The sequence below is a fragment of the Mirounga angustirostris genome, unplaced genomic scaffold (genome assembly GCF_029215605.1).
Source record: "Mirounga angustirostris isolate CCGP_5_RB_7025 unplaced genomic scaffold, mMirAng1.0.hap1 SCAF_15, whole genome shotgun sequence".
Taxonomy (NCBI): domain Eukaryota; kingdom Metazoa; phylum Chordata; class Mammalia; order Carnivora; family Phocidae; genus Mirounga; species Mirounga angustirostris.
In genome coordinates, this window is record NW_026991723.1 from 88,115,357 (window position 1) to 88,133,591 (window position 18,235).

The 18,235-nt window shown below is 51.6% G+C and overlaps 1 protein-coding gene across 1 annotated transcript in view; it reads left to right on the forward strand.

Annotated features, from left to right (window-relative positions):
- The window catches only part of HMCN2 (hemicentin 2), a 151,429-nt gene that overhangs the window by 10,672 nt on the left and 122,522 nt on the right, over nucleotides 1-18,235 (forward strand). The window contains exons 2-4 of the mRNA XM_064580098.1: nucleotides 8,707-8,777; nucleotides 9,872-10,030; nucleotides 10,907-11,029. Of these exons, the coding sequence (XP_064436168.1) occupies nucleotides 8,707-8,777; nucleotides 9,872-10,030; nucleotides 10,907-11,029 (353 nt within the window). The remainder of the gene's footprint in view (nucleotides 1-8,706; nucleotides 8,778-9,871; nucleotides 10,031-10,906; nucleotides 11,030-18,235) is intronic.

An 18,235-nucleotide genomic window follows, 5' to 3' on the forward strand; every position in this document is an offset into this window, starting at 1 on the left:
GTTGGGGATGCCTTTGAGAGAGGAGTGGCAAGGTAAGGATGTAGTGGGTCTGAGGGCAGGAGTCTGCCTGAAGGGGCTGGGGTGGGCTGAGTGCATTAGTCTGGTCCCCAGGGATCCCTGACAGACCCATTATTCACTCGCTCAATAGGTGATTCTCGAAGGATGACCACGGGCCAGGCAGGTGCCAGCTTGCCCTGCCACCTTCAGTCCAGCCCGGCCCACAGCAAAGGGCCAAGTTCATTAGCCACAGTGTGGTCCCTTGTACAAAGAGGTCCTGGCTGCTCTGAGAAGTGGGGATACAGGAGTGATGTTCCAGCTGAGGTGGAGAGAAGCTGGGTGGGTAGGGGAGAGCCTGGATGGGTTGGGGAAGAGCACTCCAGGTTGAGGGAACAGCAGAGACAATGGCTCTGAGGCTGCCAGGAATGTGGATGTGAACCTCTCCTTGAAGACAGCAGGGATTGGCTAATGTGGACACTCAGGGCAGGGCCTGGATCCATTGGGTGTTCAGGGCAAGGGGCCCTCCTGAGGAGGCCTTCAGGAGCGTCAGGTTCTAGACTCCTGGACACGAAGGAGGAGGTGGAGGAAGGTTCTGGGGCCATTTTGGTTCTTTGGACAGTCACTTGCCTAGCTGCTTCCTGCCCCACCGTGTCTGTCCTTTGTGGGTATTTTCAAGGGAATCACATTCACCCAGCCCCAAGCTCAGGAACTGTTGGAATTCTAGCAGGCTAGAGTTCGTTTTCTCTAGCCCCTGCCTTAGAAATGGGAAGACTGTGTCCCAGAGAGGGGACACAACCTGCCCATGATCGTGGCAGGCTGTGGGACCCTGCCTGGGGGGACTGCAGCTGGAGGAGGGGAGCAGGTGTGAATCCAGAATTGGCACCAGGATTCAAGCCCTGCTTTTAAGGAGGAGAGGGGAAGAGCAGACCCTGGGAAGAGTCCATGACATGAGGTCTTTCTGAGGCTGGACTTCTGGCACCTCGCTGTGGCCCTGACCAACTATACTGGGGCACAGGATTCTGGGTAAGGGGCATCACCTGGGTGAGGAGCTGGGTGCAATCCTGTGCATGATCCTCCCATGTCCCAGCAGCTCCACACCCTCCTCTGGTGGAGCGGAAAAAATCTGCCTGAGGAGAGATGGTTCCGGGCCAGGCTTCTGGGGCTCAGATGCTCAAGGGCAGCACAAGTGGGGCCAAGGTCATGGGTTTAATGATTTTTGCAGCCGGCCGGCGGGCCCTGCTCAAAGGGACTGCACGCCACATCTGCCCAGCTGTTTGGCAAGTGCCCACCTTCAGTCACGAGCCTCTCTCCCCCTCCAGGAACAAGAATGAGGGACTAGGGAACAAGGGAATGAGTTCTGAGTATCTGCAGCTTGGCAGTGGCTGAGATCTTGAACGTGTGGTGAGACGGATCAGCTTTGAATCCCACCTCCACGTCTTCTGCATTGTAAGACCTTGGGCAGGTCACTTCACCTCCCTGGGCCTCAAATTCTCATCTGTGAAATGGGGATAATAAATAGTCAACTTCTCTGGTTGCTGTTTTTTTTTTTTTCCTAAGTGAATGTGTGCCAAGTGCATAGAACAGCACCTGATGCTTAACTAAGTATTAAAACAGTTAATCATATTAAAATATTAAACTGCCATCACCATCGCCACCATGGTTTTTGGAGACAGGAAAGCCGGTGGCAAAGGGTACAGGCTTTGGAGCCAAGCAAGTGGATCTGATATTGTTCTAGGTTGAACAGTGTCCTCACGAAATTCGTGTCCTTCCTAGAATTTCAGAATATGCATAACCTTATTTGGAAATAGGATCACTGAAGATGTAATGCATTAGGATGAGCTCATACTGGAGTAGAGTGGGCCCTTCATCGCATATGACTGGTGTTCTCATCGGAAGGAGGGATGCAGAGCCAGTCCAGGGAAAAGGCCATGTGATAACGGGGGCAGAACTGGAGTGCTTATGTGTTTACAAGCCAAGGAACGCCAAGGGGTGCTGCTATTTGCCTTCAGAGAGAGCATGGCCCTGCTGATACCCTGACTGTGGGCTGCTAGCCTCAGGAACTGCAAGAAGGGAAAGTTCTGTTGTATAAAGCCACCCAATTCATGGTATTTTATTATGGTGGCCCCAGGAAACCAGGACAGACATTAACTACACTTACTAGCTCTTTGACCTACACTAAGGGCATTGTTTTCTCTCTAAGCCTTGGTATCCTCAGTTGTAACAGGGAGATGGAAAAAAAATAGAAATGAGCTCAAGCTTATAAAATAATAAGTGCTCAAGGCATAGGAACTGCTGTGACCATCACCACCACCACCACCATCAACATCAGCCTCACCACCATCATCAATATCAACATCACCACCATCACCACCCTCATCAACATCACCACCACCACCATCATCAACATCAATGTCAGCATCACCACCACCACCACCAACACCATCATCATCAACATCACCACCACCATTATCATGAACATCACCACCACCACCACCACCATCATCATCAACATCACCACCACCATTATCATGAACATCATCACCACCACCAACACCATCATCATCAACATCACCACCACCATTATCATGAACATCATCACCACCACCACCACCATCACCATCAACATCACCACCACCATTATCATGAACATCATCACCACCACCACCACCATCACCATCAACATCACCACCACCATTATCATGAACATCATCACCACCACCAACACCATCATCATCATCACCACCACCATTATCATGAACATCATCACCACCACCAACACCATCACCATCAACATCACCACCACCATTATCATGAACATCATCACCACCACCACCACCATCACCATCAACATCACCACCACCATTATCATGAACATCATCACCACCACCAACACCATCACCATCAACATCACCACCACCATTATCATGAACATCATCACCACCACCAACACCATCATCATCAACATCACCACCACCATTATCATGAACATCACCACCACCATCATCAACATCACCATCACCACCACCACCACCACCACCATCAGTCATGCAGCATACTAAGATGGAAGGTGATCAGAGCTTTTTGTCCAGAGCCAGCCCTGCCTGGACTGGGTGAAAGAAGGAGATTGGGAGGGTCTCAAATGACCCCTTTCAGTGGGTAAACTCACATGGGAATGTGTCAGGTGTCCTACCCTCTCCTGCCCTGACCAGGCACCTCACTCTGTCCTGCTGGAAGATGGGTCTTGAAATGGTCATCCTGCTGAGAGCACCCTGTCCTGGTGGGGTTTCAGGATGGTGAGTGATAATGTGCAGCGGGTCCCAGGAATGACAGAGGAAGCTATGGGCCAGTGTTAATTAATGACAAGAAGGCATCCATCTCTGGCTTGCTGCCTGTAGCTGTGGATGGGCAGGGGGCTGGGAGAACAGGTGGCAAGGAGACCTCCATACCCCCAGCCCCTTCTTTGCATCTTGGGAGCCAGTCCTGCCCTGGAATGATGGACCAGTCATCAGTAACACCCCATACCTGGAACTGGCTTGGGGATGATCTATTCAGCAAAAGGAAGAAATCCCAGATTCCTTTGTGTGTGTGTGTGTAAGTGTGTACTCTCAGAAGTTGAGGCAGGCATTTAAAAAACCCTTGCCTTTAGTCTTTACTGGGGCCTTGCCCTCTGTCTTGAGAGCAATCACGGATACCCTTGTCCATCTGGCCAGCCCTTCCTCCGTATGACCAACTCCTCTGCGTGCCCCAAATAATCACATTAGTTTCCTGCTTCGCTTTGTATCTGTTTCTCTGAGAGATGGGCAGCAGCGTGTTGTAGTGGGAGGGCCTGGGGACTGGCTGGGCTTGGCATTCAGCACATGCTTGCTAAGTGTTGACTGTATGCCTAGTGTTGTTCTGGGACAGGTTATAGAGATAAATGAAGCTTTGTCCTGACCTGGAGCTGCTCAGGCAATATGGAATTCAAATGTATTTATTCAGTCACTCATTGGAACTGCATTTATTGAGCGCTTACCATATACCAGGCTGAAATTGGCCCGAGGCCTACAATGGTGAACAGGAGAAGGGGTCACTGTCTGTATGATATATCCAGGTAACTCTTGCACCAGATATTCCCAGCTGACCTTGAAGGATTTCCTTCTCCTCTCGGGGCTTCAGTTTCTCCATCTTTAAAAAGGTGGGGTCTTTGGATCTCTTTATCTTCAACTTTGTTATGTTTGGCACATAGGTTTGTAGTCCAAATTGGTTTTTCCCAAGTCCATTCTTTTTTTTTTTTTTAAGATTTTTATTTATTTATTTGACAGAGAGAGAGATAGTGAGAGCAGGAACACAAGCAGGGGGAGGGGGAGAGGGAGAAGCAGGCTTCCCGCGGAGCAGGGAGCCTGATGTGGGGCTCGATCCCAGGACCCTGGGATCATGACCTGAGCCGAAGGCACACTTAAAGACTGAGCCACACAGGCACCCTCCCAAGTCCATTCTTGTCAGAGATAGGATGATGGAGTCTGTGGGAGGTAGAAGAAACGCCCCCCCCAAAGATGTGCATGTTCTAATCCACAGAACCCGTAAATCTGTTACTTTACACAGCAGATGCTTCGCATGTGTGGTTAAGTTAGGGATCTTGAGATGGAGAGATTATCGTGGATTATCCAGATGGGCTCATAGTAATCATAAGCTTCCTTGTAAGAGGGAGTAGGGGGGTCAGAGTCCGAGGAGATGTGGCAGAGAAGCAGAGGGGATTGAGAGAGAGACTGGAAGATTCTCTGCTGCAAGCTTTGTAGATGGAGGAGGGCCACGATCCAAGGAGTGTGGGCGGCCTCTCAAAGATGGAAAAATCAAGGAAGCAAATTTTCCTGTAGAGCCTCCAGAAGGGACACACCCTTGCTGATGATACCTTGATTTGAGGGCTTCTGACCTCCAGAAATGATGTGTGTTATTTTAAGAGGCTGAGTTTGTAGTAATTTATGAAAGTGGAAATAGGAAACTAATACAGAGGCCAACCTTAAAATCCTTTCCAGGGCTTTCCAGCTCAGAGGATCCTCTCTGGCTCCTGAAATGTTCCAAGTCTGTGTTTTAGCCATATAGTCCCTGGCCCTCAGCATGAGCTGGCTGGGTGCTTGGAACATAAGGAGGTTGGATGAGGATGTCACTGAGCATGGCTGAGGGGTGTGGGGAGAATCAGGATGGGCGATTTCCTGGGAGAATCTTCCTCTCTCCCAGAGGGCAGACCCTCCTAGAACAGCCATGGCGGTGGAAGGCTAGACCTTAGATGGTCGGTTTGGGCATCCTCCCTGCCCTCTACCACCGGGCCGCCCACTTTGGGTTTCTCAATCCAGTAAAATTGTTAAAAAAAAAAAAAAACTAAAAGGAAAGAAAAACAGAAGGAATGGACATAGGTGACCAACATGTTATCTTACCAGGTAGAACCATGAACAGAATCAACTCCCCTGAACAATTATTGTCCCTCCACGAAAGACAGTAATCCTCACCACCGCCCCCCCCCCCCCCCCCCGCCGCCCAGGGAGGAAGAGCATAGACTGGAGAAAAAAGGGCTGCCCTTCCAACCGCTGCTTGATTTGTGATAACTGATGTCACCGACTTTATTGTTCTCACGTTGCCGCAAATGGGAGAGAAGGTGGTCGGCTGAGCCCTGGTCCCGTGTTGGGAACCGAGGGTAGCTGAGGTCACTAGACCATGGGGGGTGGGGGCAGCCAGAGTCAGAGCTGGGCTCCCCCATGGCTTCCCTGGCTTCACAGACAATGAGCCATTGGTGTCCATTACCCATGTGAGCAAAACTGGGCGCAGGCCAGCTTCCCTAGCATTGGCAGGTAGACGGATGAGTGGCTGGCTCATCTGGAGGAGGGGAGGACAGTTATGAGGTTACTGAACTTGCTTCCAGAGTCTTTACAGACGTCCTGGCCTTTGACCCAGTAATTGTGCTCATGGGAATATATGCCAAGGCATCCACTAAACTGGTGCTTAAATGCTATGGATCTAGAGGTGTTCTTGGTAACACTGCTCATTATAAAAACTGGAAACAAAGCAATGTGGGATCAAGCACATCCACCCTTAGTCATTTATACAAAAGAAATACTTTGTAGCCATTAAAAATATTTTTGAAACTGAGCGTTTAGCCTTCTGGAAAATTGCTCAAAATATGTTATTCGGTAAAAAGAATTAGGTTAAAAATAGTATGTTATTTGTACTTCAGTAGAAATTCTGTGTAAAATAGTATGCATGCGTGCAAGAGGCAGGTTTACAAATATGCATGAAAGTGTTGAAGGTTATGTATAAAAATCAGAATGACTATCTCTGGTTGGTAGAATTCCCTTCTGTTTCTGTGTCAGGAATTTCTATATATAGTTCACAGGGAGCTGTTCTCCAGAGCTCGGTTTCTGGAGTTGTACAGACCTAGGCTCATCCCAGCCCTGCTACTTATTGGCTGTGTATCTTTGGGCAAGTCACTTAACCTCTCTAGTCTTCCATGTTCTCTTCTGTAAAATGTGGGTGAGACTGAGACCGACCTGGTGCCAGGGAGGGTTCAGGAGCGAATGCTCGGGAAGCATCTCGGCACATGGACTGGGACTTAGTAAGTGCTTAGTAAATGTCAGTATCATTAGTGAACTTTTTTTTTTTTTAAAATATCGACCATGTATTATCACGTAATAAAGAAAGAACCAATGTTGAATAAAATTATTGCTTTTCTCCGTCAAACTGGAGTTTGAGGACCTCATGCTGGAGCGTGAAGAGCCACGTGGCCATGTTTGCTGAGCCTTTGCTGTGTACATGGGACCCATGCGGGGTCTGTCCCTCCCTGACCCCACTGCGTTCTCACAGTGATGCTTCTCAGCTAGGAGAGATGGTGTTGTTCTGTGCCTCATTTTACAGATGGGGAAACTGAGCCTGGGGATAGTGAAGTAAGGTCTGAGAGGCCCCGTGGCTCAAGAATGGAGTCAGGATCCCAATCAGATCTGTCAGCAAAGGCTGAGGGTTTGGCTGAATCTATTCCTGCAGAGTTCAGAAAGTGAGAGGCTGGGGGGAGGGGGAAGGCTTGGTAAACGCCGGAGCAGCTAAGGGAGGGGTGTCCGCACCTCCTTGAGAATTGTGGATGAATGCTGGATAATTCCATGGGCTTCCTTCCCGAAGAAGGACCAAGGTCAGTTGACTAGTCGAAGAGTATGGGAATTTTTTTAGGGTGACTAGAATTTAGAATTCTTGAACTAAAAACAGTCCATTATTGGAGTTCACCAAGGACTCAGATGAAATATTTTCCTGAGAAATTTGACGTCCACGAACCTTGTAAAACCCCCTTAGTGCACACATCCACATGGGGAGTTGGGATCCTAGCCCTGTTTTCAGTGCCCTGATAGCCTTGTCTTATGCTGTGACTCTCAATTAACAGCTATTAAAAAAATCTTTTTATCGGGGAACATTTCAAATATATACAAAGTCAGCAGAGTAGTGTAATGAATCCCTACATCCCCATCACCAAATATCAAAACTGTTCTGCCGTTCTTGTTCATCTAGACCTCTTCTCACCCTCCACCCCCACTCAGTGATGATTGTTCTCTATAGCGCTGGCTTTAGGAGGTGAAATTTACATACATTGAAATGCACAAATCTTTGCTTTGCACTTTGGAGAAACCTTATTCCTGTGGAACCCACACTCTCATCACACTATAGAACATTTCTACCTTCCCTGACAGTCCCTTTGTATCTCCCTAGCCCCCAAGACAACCTCTGTTCTGATTTTTTCCACCTTAGATTATTCCTTCCTGTTCCAGAACTTCTATAAATGGAACCATATAAATGTGTACTCTTTTGTGTCTGGCTTCTTTCATGCGGCGTGATATCTGTGAAATCCATCTGTGTGGTTGTCTGCATTGGTAGCTTGTTCTGCTTTCTTGCTGAGCAGTATTGGATTATATGAAGAGACCACAGTTTGTTTATCCGTTCATTGGTTGATGGACATTTGGCTGGCTTCCAGTTCTGGGCTATTATGAATATAACTGCTCTGAACAGTTGAGCACAAGTCTTGGTGTGGACATATGTTTTCATTTCTCTTGGGTAAATACCTAGGAGTGAAATGACTGGGTCTCATGGTATGTGCATGCTTAAGGCTTTAGAAAGTTCTGTTTATCTTCCAAAGTGGTTGAACCATTTTGCATTCCCACCAGCAGCGGACAGAAGTTAGAGTTGCCCCGTGTCTTCACCTACATTTGGTGTAGTCAACCTTTGCAATTTAACGCTGCTCTTTTTAAATGAGCTAATATATGGATGGAGTTTCTGGAAGATTTTCTTCTCGTTGATCAGTCTGGTGTTGGACAGTTCTCTGTCTCTGTCTTTCCAGAATTCCTTTCCCACTGATGGTGGGGTGGGCAGAGTGGTACAGGGAAGGTTCCTAGGACAGCCATGTTCAGAAAAGATTGAGAACTGTGGTTTTGAGGAGGAACTGGGGGTTTGCCCTCTGTCTCACCTCTGTGCTCCCCTGGAGCTCTGGGCCTGGCTTGGTGCAGGGCAGGGGGCTGAATGGCCTGGAAAACCTGGAAACTGCCCCCTTACTGCTTCCCTTTTGGTTGGGGAGGGTGTCTTTGGGGCCCAGGTTTTACCTTCTTTCCCTTCTGGTCGCACATCTTGTAACTGCTGCCCCACCCCATGGAGGTGGTACGTCTGGGAATACAAGCCCACCTCAGCCCCTCTCTCTTTTCCCTGCAGATATTGGCCCAGTGACCCTCACGGCAGACCCAGCAGTGTTTCAGAGAGAGCTGAGAGAACTCTATGTGCAGGTGGACCACCCCACCCCTGGCTGCTTGCACAACCCCCCCCCCCCCCCCCCCCCCCCGCCTTTCCCAGTCCAAGCCTGAGGCCAAGGTCTTTGCCCCACCCAGGGGCCAAGATGGTGGCTTCCGGCTACTGTCATGAACTGTCTCCCAGCACTGCCTCTGACCTGCGCCCCAGCTTGGGGATGCTGAAGATCCTGTACTTCTTGGGGTTCCTTCCTTTATTCAGTGACCCAAGTACCTGTGGGAGTCCCTGTGCCCTGCACATTGTAGGTGCTTATTATTTAGCGAATGGGTGAAGCAGTGGAAGGAAGAGGTGTGTGGTAGCCGAAGGAGGGTGTGAGGGGTCTCAATCCAGACCCCCAAAACCAGCTGGGCTTCTTTGCCACACTGAACACCCAGGTTCAGCATCTGTCCCGCCCACCGACAGCAGCAGCTTCCTGAAGGCAGGGACCCCACCTATCTAATTCACGGCCAGCTCCCGCGGGGCTCGGAACAGGGCCCGGCACATAGAGGGGACAGGAAGTGCTTGTGGGCTGGATGAGTGAACCCAGGAGAGAAGCATCACTGAAAAGTGACCATGTGCAAACCCTGTTGTTGGCACTGGCTGGGCAAAGCCGGTCAGGCAGGACGTGCTCCCTTCCCCAGAGCAGAGCTCCTGTCCGTGGTCAGGGACGGCGGGAGTGTGTGCTGGTTTGGGACTGATTCCAGGGCAGGCTATGAAGTGGATTTGGGGAGGCAGCTCTGAAGGCTTTTCTCTGCCCCATGCCCACCACTCCTTCTCCTGGCCACCCCCTGGCACCCTCTGTTCTCCCAAGCCTCGGCTAACATGGGGCTTCTTTGGGGGCACCTGTTAGATACCCCAGGGCTCCCAGCCCTCCTCCCCAGCTTGTATCACTCATCGTAGTGGTAACTAAATAAGCGTGAGGTGCTGACCCCACGGGAGGGACCTTGCCTCTCTTGCATGGGTGAGCGAGGGGAAGGTGCTACGCGTCTAAAGTTAGACCTCCCCCTACCACCTGCTGGTGTCAGAGGTGTCCCTAGGCGGGCCCCACCCAGAAGAGGTGGGCAACAGCCCCTGACACACCCCTGCCCTTCAGGGGGGCGGTGACTGCCCAGAGATGAGTGTGGGGGCCATCAAGGCTGCTGTGGAGGTGGCCAGCCCCGGCTCCTTCATCTACGTCTTCTCGGATGCCCGCGCCAAGGACTACCACAAGAAGGAGGAGGTCCTGCGGCTCTTACAGCTTAAACAGTCACAGGTGAGTGGGCTGGCCTGGGGGGCTCGAGCATGGGGGCCCCCAGGGCTGCTGAGGAAGCCGGGGTCCCCAGTGCGGGCAGCCTGAGCCCCCACCTGCCAAGCGGAGGGCGGCTGCTTCCCCTCCAGGGTCCCTGCCAGCGCGGCCGCCGGCCCTCAAGACCGAGCTGGTCTGGTGAAGTCCAAGTGTGTTCTCATGCTCTGGGCCCCCCGCCCGCCGGGGCTCCTGCCACCTGGCGAGGCTCATTCTTGATAAAGACCACACCACCCGCTCCTCTTGCTCGCACCCTGTCAGAGTCTGTGCAAATCCATCTTCCTCCTGGCGTCGCCCCTGCTCCCATCTCTGCAGTGCGGGGCCCTTTTCCCACTGCCTTGGGGGCCTGACTTGCTGCTGGGGTTTTGCTTCTCCCTTTCACAGCCAGGGCTGGGGTGGGGGGGATGTGTGCGGGGAAGGGGGAAGGGCCACCCAACTGTGTGACCTCTTCCGCCAAGCTCTCAAGAGCTGGGACGGCTTCTCTGGTGTCTGGTCTCCCATCTGGAACAAACTCCATTCTCCAAGGTTCTTCTAACTTTGTGTTCCCCAGGGGCTGCTTGGAGTGAGCCGATTTCCATTCCCTTCCTTGCTGTAGATTTAGTAACGGCTCCCATTTATTGAGCACCTGAAGTGTTCCTGGTCCCGTGCTACACCCTTGACCCGCCTCAGCCCTGGTCCCCACGGGATGGGTACTCCCATCGTGCCCATTCTACAGATGCATTGCCTGAGCCCAGAGAGAGGCAAGGGCTCGCCCTGGGTCCCTCCTCCCTCGTTCCGGCCCTGCCGCGCACACCTGAAGGAGGCGGCCAGGGAAGCCCCGAGCCAGGCTTCATGTCCCTCTTCCAGGTGGTCTTCGTGCTGACAGGGGACTGTGGTGACCGCACTCATCCCGGCTACCTGGCTTATGAGGAGATCGCTGCCACCAGCTCTGGGCAGGTGTTCCACCTGGACAAGCAGCAGGTGACCGAGGTGAGCCTCCCCTGGCCATCCTGGATCTCTGGGTGTCTGTGCCTGGCTGTTGGGTCGCTGCCATCGATGAGCAGCACCATGTCTCACCCTGTGGCCAGCGCAGCGAGTGCAATGCTCAGGGCTGTATGACGTCACCTCGCCAGACCCTTCTACCTGCTGCCCACCCCAAAGGCAGGTGCGCTGGACTTCCCGATTTTGCAGGTAAAGAGGTTGGAACTTGAGGAAGCATCCTGGCTCCCCCAGATGGTGCAGGCTGGGAGGATGGACCTAACAAAGTTTGCCAGAGGTGGGGGTAGGGGGTGAGCTTCTCCCCAGAGTCAGGGAACCCAGGGGTGGGTAGAGGAGTAGGTGGGGGGTAAGGGACATCAGATTCAGGGCCAGAAGATCCTGCTGGAGGACTTAGCAGGCGGGGGCTTGCTTGGCCCTATGTCCCGAGGCACAGGGTTGTCAGTGATCTGGATTCTTTCAGCTCGGTGCTGACCAGGTGTCTGTGTCCTTGTCTTGTTCGAGACCAGGTGTCTGTCCTTCCCCCCTCCTCCAGGCGCCACTGGCCACTCAGGGCTTGCCCTGCTTTCCCTCTCCCCACATGTCTGTTCCCTCCCAGGTGCCAGAGGGATCCTTCCAGTGACATGCTGGTAAATGTCCACAACCACCTCCCTGAAAAGAACAAGCATGCCCATTTCCGTGGTATAAATCCTCCTACCCTGGCTGATTTCAAGCTGCCATCATGAAGTCACTGAGCAGAGTTGGGAAGGGATGCTCTCAGTGGACTTTTTTGAGGCTCTATGAGCCATCTCTCGTACACTGGATCTTTCTAAAGCAAATCTGACCAACGGGTCTCTCCTGGTTGTCCCCTGGAGAAGGTCCAGAGCCTTCTCTGACTCCTGCCTCTCTGACCCCATGACCTGTGTTCTTCCCCTTGCTCACTGCTGCCACCCCACTAGACTCTGCTGTTTCTTCAGTGTCCCATGTCTTTCTACCCCAGGGCCTTTGCTCATGCAGCTTGTTTTTCCTACACCTCCCCTGGCTCCTCATTTTCCCAGTCTTAGCTGAAATGCTCTCTCCTTAGGAGACCTTCCTTGATTTCCCGTCAAGATTAAGTCTTCTTTTGTACCCTCTCCCAGCTCCTGGTACTGCTTTACGTAACTGCAGTTTTATAACCGTGGCATCACTGAACGCCGTTAGGCTGTGCGCTCAATGAGCGACAGGCCCTTACTATGGGTCCTTTTTGCTGCTGTATCCCCAGCAGCTCATGCAGCTACCAGCACGGAGCAGGTGCTCAGTAAATAGCTGGTAAATGGACAGATGTGAGGTCCCTTGTGCCTGAGGCCCTGGGAAGAGGAAGGCAAGAGAGGCCGTGTCTGGGAGGCAGGCGCCAGCCCCAGCAGCCCTGCTGTAGCCTCCAGGAGAGTTTTTTTTTGTGTTATATATTTATGGACTGAAGAGAATGGTCTCCAGGGCCATGTTTAGATTAGCATGCCTTAACTCCCCGTTGACAAATGGCGTTTATGGTTCTCTGGGACACATTAGACTTTATTTTTTGGCATGTCAGCCTTCTCTGGCACTGAGCCGCCCAAGTGAGGGTGGGAGGCCTTTGGGAGTGGAGGCATGGCTCAGTCCTTGTTTTGTGGGGAGACCTATTTGGGTGTGACTGGGTTCTGAAGGTCAGGGGCAAATCAGCAGGGCAGCTGGACAGGTCAGCGGGGGATAGCTTGCCCAGGTGTGGGGCTGGGCTCCCCTGTTCTCTCTCTTGAGGCAGGGAAAGTGGGGTGAATCCACTGGCTCCTGACCATGGTGGCCAGCCTTCTGCTGTGGGAGCCTGACTTGGCAGTCTGCGTTTGACGTGATGGGACCTCCAGTGGCCAGGATTGGCTGCCTCTGGGTAGGGGCCTGGATCCTTCTCCTTCCTGGACACAGAGCTGTGTCATTCTAGATGTTCCCAGGCATTTAGCAAGCCTGAGAAAGTGGCCAGGACAGCCAGGGCTGTGGTCATTCCCCCCACGCGCTCCCCACCCCTGCCCAAGGAGAGGGAATAGTGCCTTTGCCCAAGCCAGGGGGCTCCAGCTAAGAGAATGACTCCTCAGAAGTTGCCAAAGTCCCCAAACTGTGCATGTGTAGTCAGTCCTTTTACCTTTGCACAGTATGCCCAGTGTAGCAAGAGGGACACATTCTGCATTCTCTCTTGCCTTCATTTCCCACTTACCATGCACCTACTATTGGCTAGCTCAGGTCCAGGTGCTGGGCACAGAGACAGAATCCACCCAGGTTAGGTCTCAGTGCTTTTGAGCTTTTGCTTTTTTCCAGTTGTCAGTAGCCCTTTGGGGTTCTAGGGTAATTGAAGCAAGGTGAAGATCCCCTCCTCCTGGTGGGGGTAATTTGGAGCTCTTGCCATCCTTCAATGGACAGGGGAGGTGGGCACCGTGGCCCTTTGGGAGTGTGCATTTCTGGTCAAGGCTTAGCTAGGTCCAAGACCCCCCCTGGCCGAAGCACAGCCTTACCCCAGCTCAGACCCAGCTCAATGTACTGTCACCAGCCCCAGAAGAGTTGGCCAGAATTGCTGGGCAAACCCCCTCATTCTGCAGCCTTCCCTGCTCCTGGGAAGTCCATTCTGGGAGCCCAGCCTCTTCCTCTGTCTAGCACCAGCCTGTACAAATATGCCAAATCGCCCAGATTCTGCACATCAACTAGGGGAAAGGTGAACCACCTTCTAAGACAGTAAGTGTGGGGGGTGGGGGAGGAAGGGAGGTCTGACCAGGTGGTTCCAATTAACAGATCAGGAGGCACAGGCCCTAGAGATGACTTCATTCTGGATTCTTCCGGGAGGAGGCAGCGTGGTGGAAGGTTAGGGCCCCATGCCAGCTTCAGACCCCAGCCCTGCCACCTGCCTGCAGGGTGACCTTGAACATAGTACTTAACCTCTCTGGGCCTCTGTTTCCTCCTGTGCACAGTGGGTTAAGAGAGCCCCTGCCTAGTGAGACAGGGGTGACCGGCAGGCACTGGGAAGCCCTTGGTAAGAGTTGGTGATGGCTGTGATTCTAGCCCCCTGCTTTGGTATGGAGCCCAGAACGTATGCCCGGCTCCAGTGAAGCCCCCTGAAGAGTAAGGGCTCTCTCGGAACAGGTGCTCAGGACCTGAGTGCCCAGCGGTGCGCATCTGGAGGGGGCTGGTGCTCTCTCTCCATCACTGCCCACCGAGCTTCCTGACCCAGGCCCCACAGTCGGGCCCCAGCTTTCTGCTCTGTGGGTCTGAGGCCCTCTAGGCCCCCTGGCCTCTCCTCTCTGCTTCCTCGGCCGCCCTGGCTGTCAAGTGTCCGGGGAGGAGCCTCAGGGGATGATTTATCTGCCGTGAACGGCCGAGCGGCAGCCATCTGGCCGGGGTAGCAGTGCCGGATTCTTTCGTTCCTTCCCTATCAGTGACAAAGAGATGAGCCGCATTGCAGCTCAGGCTCGCAGGCCCCCAGTCCTGCTAACATCTGGAAGCCATTGTCTCCACCAAATAAACACTGAGCTTGCTGGATGAAGGCTCTCTGCTCAGAAGGCTCCCTACATTCTGCCCGGAGCCCTGGGGGCATTGCAGCGTCCAGAAAGCCTTGTCTGCAGGCCTGGGCCTCCAGGGGGTCTGGCCTTGCTGTGGGCAAGACGGTCAGCACCCCCAGCTCCCTGGCTGTGATGCGCTTAGGGACAGACCCCGTGGCAGGAGGACAGGAGGCACGCCGCCTCCTGGTGGGGTCACTGGCATCGTCCTCTGTGTGAGCCTTCTCTGAGGTTCAGTAGCCTGAACTCCTGGGCATCGTCCCTCTGTCGGAACATCTTAGGATGGGCTTGTAATGACAGTCGCAGCACAGCAGTGGGTGTGATCTCTCTGGGACGGTGTCAGCAGGTGCTGCCACCGCCTCCCAGCAGCTTTGCTCAGTTGTGATTTCCTCTCAACCCCTGACAAGGCATGACCCTGGGGTTGGGGGGTGGGGGAAGAGGACAGTGATCAGGGGGCTGTGGCTTTGGGGTGGGGGCAGTTGCCTCACCTCGGCAGCTTCTGTCCATCCCTCCAGCTGGGGGCCTTGGCCGCTGCTTCCTCCAGCCAGCTCCCGTGTGCACGGAGAACGTTGTCAAGAGAAACATTACGTAGAGAGCGAGGCAAAACAGAAGGAGGGAGCTCTAAGCACACAGACAAGTGAGTTTTCAGAACACAGGATTCTTATCCTGGGATAACTAAAATCTAGGCACCAGCATTCCAGCTCAGTCTGAATAAAACATATTCACTTTTTCAATCTTGGGCAGTTCGTCCAATTCCCTTCTTTTCCTGTTCGCTTTCGTGGAGGATCGCACGGTAGGACTATGATTCAGAGCAAGGGTGGCCAATATGCAGCACGTAAGATACTGCTTTTCTCATCCTGTATCTGTGGCAGACATTACTCATCAATCACAGAGCGTTCTCCTCTCTGTGACCAAATGCAGCTTTGGATTTTGTCTGGCAATATCACTTCCAGTTGATTGGAATTGGCAACAGATCCCCACTGTGGTTGCTTAGGGGTATACATGAAAGTCATGGCATACTTGCTCTTTTTAAGGGACTTTTACTTAAAAAAATTACTATGAAAGCTCTTAAAGGGTGAGAAGAACCTGTGTCCCAACTAGATGCAGCACTTACCATTTTTGCCCCACCTGCTTTATCTCTCTGTTTTATCTTCTCTGTAAATAATTCAGTATGAATTAAAAAAGAAATATGATCTTGGATGTAACCCACAATATCTTCTAATAAAATGAAGAGTACTTTGCTGCTTTATCCAATGCCAAGTTCAAATTCAAATTTCCCTAATTGTCCTCAAAATGTCTTTGGTAACAGTTTTTGTCAAATCAGGATTTAATCAGGGGCCGTGCATTTCATTTGCTCATTATGTCTGTTAAGTCTCATTACATCTGGAGCCTTCTACCCTTTTTTTTTTTTTTCTGCCACTAACTTGTTGGAGAGGCCTTGATTGTACAATACCCCGGGTTCCAGATTCATCTGATTGTTTCCTTATGTCATTAATTTGCTCCTGTCTCCCGCTGTATATCCCCTAACCTGGCAGTTAGCTCTAAGGGACTGATTAGTGGAGGCCAGCGTTTGGGGTAGGAATGTTTCGTGGTTGGTGCTGTGTGTCTTTTCTGTTGCATCACACCAGGAGGTAAGTCATGTCTGATTGTCCTGCTATTCCTGACAGTAGGTTTGGTCCCTAGGTGAAGGTGGTGACAGCCAGCTCTCTGTATTGTAGGGACATGTTTTCCCCTTTATGGCTCAAGTGGTCTGTGGGGGTAATGCTGGGGTTCCACATGGACATTTCATCTCTTGCACATTTATCAGTGGGCATCCTTCCATGAGGAAGAGCTTTTGATGACTTGGTTTTTTGAAACACAGAAAACCTATTGAAAAGGCAGGGATCATACTTAGTTCTTTCTCTCTTTTTTTTTTATTAAGATTTTTTATTTATTTGAGAGAGAGACTGAGAGACAGAGAGCACGAGAGGGAAGAGGGTCAGAGGGAGAAGCAGACTCCCCGCCGAGCGGGGAGCCCGATGCGGGACTCTATCCCGGGACTCCAGGATCATGACCTGAGCCGAAGGCAGTCGCCTAACCGACTGAGCCACCCAGGCGCCCTTAGTTCTTTCTCTTTAATGAAGAAGTTGCCTTCATTGGTGGCAAGAGGTTTTATTGTTTGAATTTTGCTATTCTTTTTCGAGTACTATTATGGGCACACGGATTCTTTAATTGGATGCGTTTGTGTTGATTCAAGTCATTATTTTGGGGGGGCTCAAGTTCCCCCAGATTTAGCTAATGGGATTGCCCTTCGGCTGGTTCCTGTGTCCTGTTGATATGTCCCATTAGTCTCTGAGAACTTCCTTGCTTAATGGAACTAACAGTTGTCTCAGGCTTACCTTGTGAGTCACCTGCCCCAGACCTGGAATCAGCCATTTCTCCAAACAATCCTAGTGGGGAATGGTATTGAGAAACCCCTGGGTTATAAATTCACTTGGAATGAATTTGTATATAAATAAAATACTTGCCACTCTCTCTTAGACTTGGCTGTAAGAGAAAATCTTCGTTCAGCAAGGCTTAACATCTTTTACTTCTTTGCTTTATCCTGCAAGACACATAAAACAGTTTTATGAGCACAGTATTGATGCTTGTGCCCAACCCAAAGCTACGAAATAAGAATTTCTTTGCCGTTCTTTCTGTCCTCAGGGTGCCTTCCACTGGGAAAGTTCAGTCAAACCCCTGGGTTCTCAGTACACGAGGAGCTCTTTTTTTCTCTCCGTGGCTATGGTGCTCATTTGTTGTACAGTGACGTTCATGTTTCATTTGTTTAGTTCAAGAAGCATCCTGGGAAGACGTGAAAGTAACTTGGCCTGGAAGGAGGTCCCCTCTTCATCCTCGTTCCTGGTTTTCTAACGGGAAACTGGGAGGCGTGCTATTACAAGGCTGGTTTGGGGGTGGAACGGAGTGAGGTGTCTGTAAGGTGAATCTGATGCCCCTGTTAAGGAGGTGGATGCCCTGCTGTATCACACACAGTGAACAGAAGCTTCCCGAACACCCTCTCTGTGCCAGCCACTGAGCTCGGGGCATAGCAGAGGGTCTCTGCCCTCATGGGGCTCCCAGGCCAAGAGGGGAGACAGGTATGAATCTAGCCAGGAATTGGTTGATAAAGAGAGTGCAGGTCATTTCTGCAAGAGAGAAGCATGTGTGGTGGGATCATGGGGGTCCAACCATGGGAGTCCGACCCTGCAAGCATGGGGAGAGTCAGGGGCACACCGACGTTGAGTCAGGTTGGACAGCTGCCTAAAACCCAGGACAGAATATAGGGTCTTGAAGACCATGGTGAGGATTTGGAGAAACTCAATAATTTTGTGCTCAGTGAGATATCTTAGACTGGATCCAGTGTTGCTGACATGGGGTCTATGCATTCAAGGGGGGTGCTTGAAGGAGTTTGAGAATCCCCCCAAATCATACTTTAAACATGTACCTAGGTGGTCTGGTAGTCTGGAGGGGGAGTCCTCACCTGTTACCTGCTTAAGATTTTAGAATGAATCTGCAGTTATAGGATTTAAGGATTTAATATTTCTCAATATTGTGTAACGGATCAGGAGGAGATTCTGTCTTTGCAGCAGACCCTCTCAGGCCTGCTTAGAGAGCATGACACCCTGGTGGGAAGGTGGTCTGAGGCCCCTTGGGG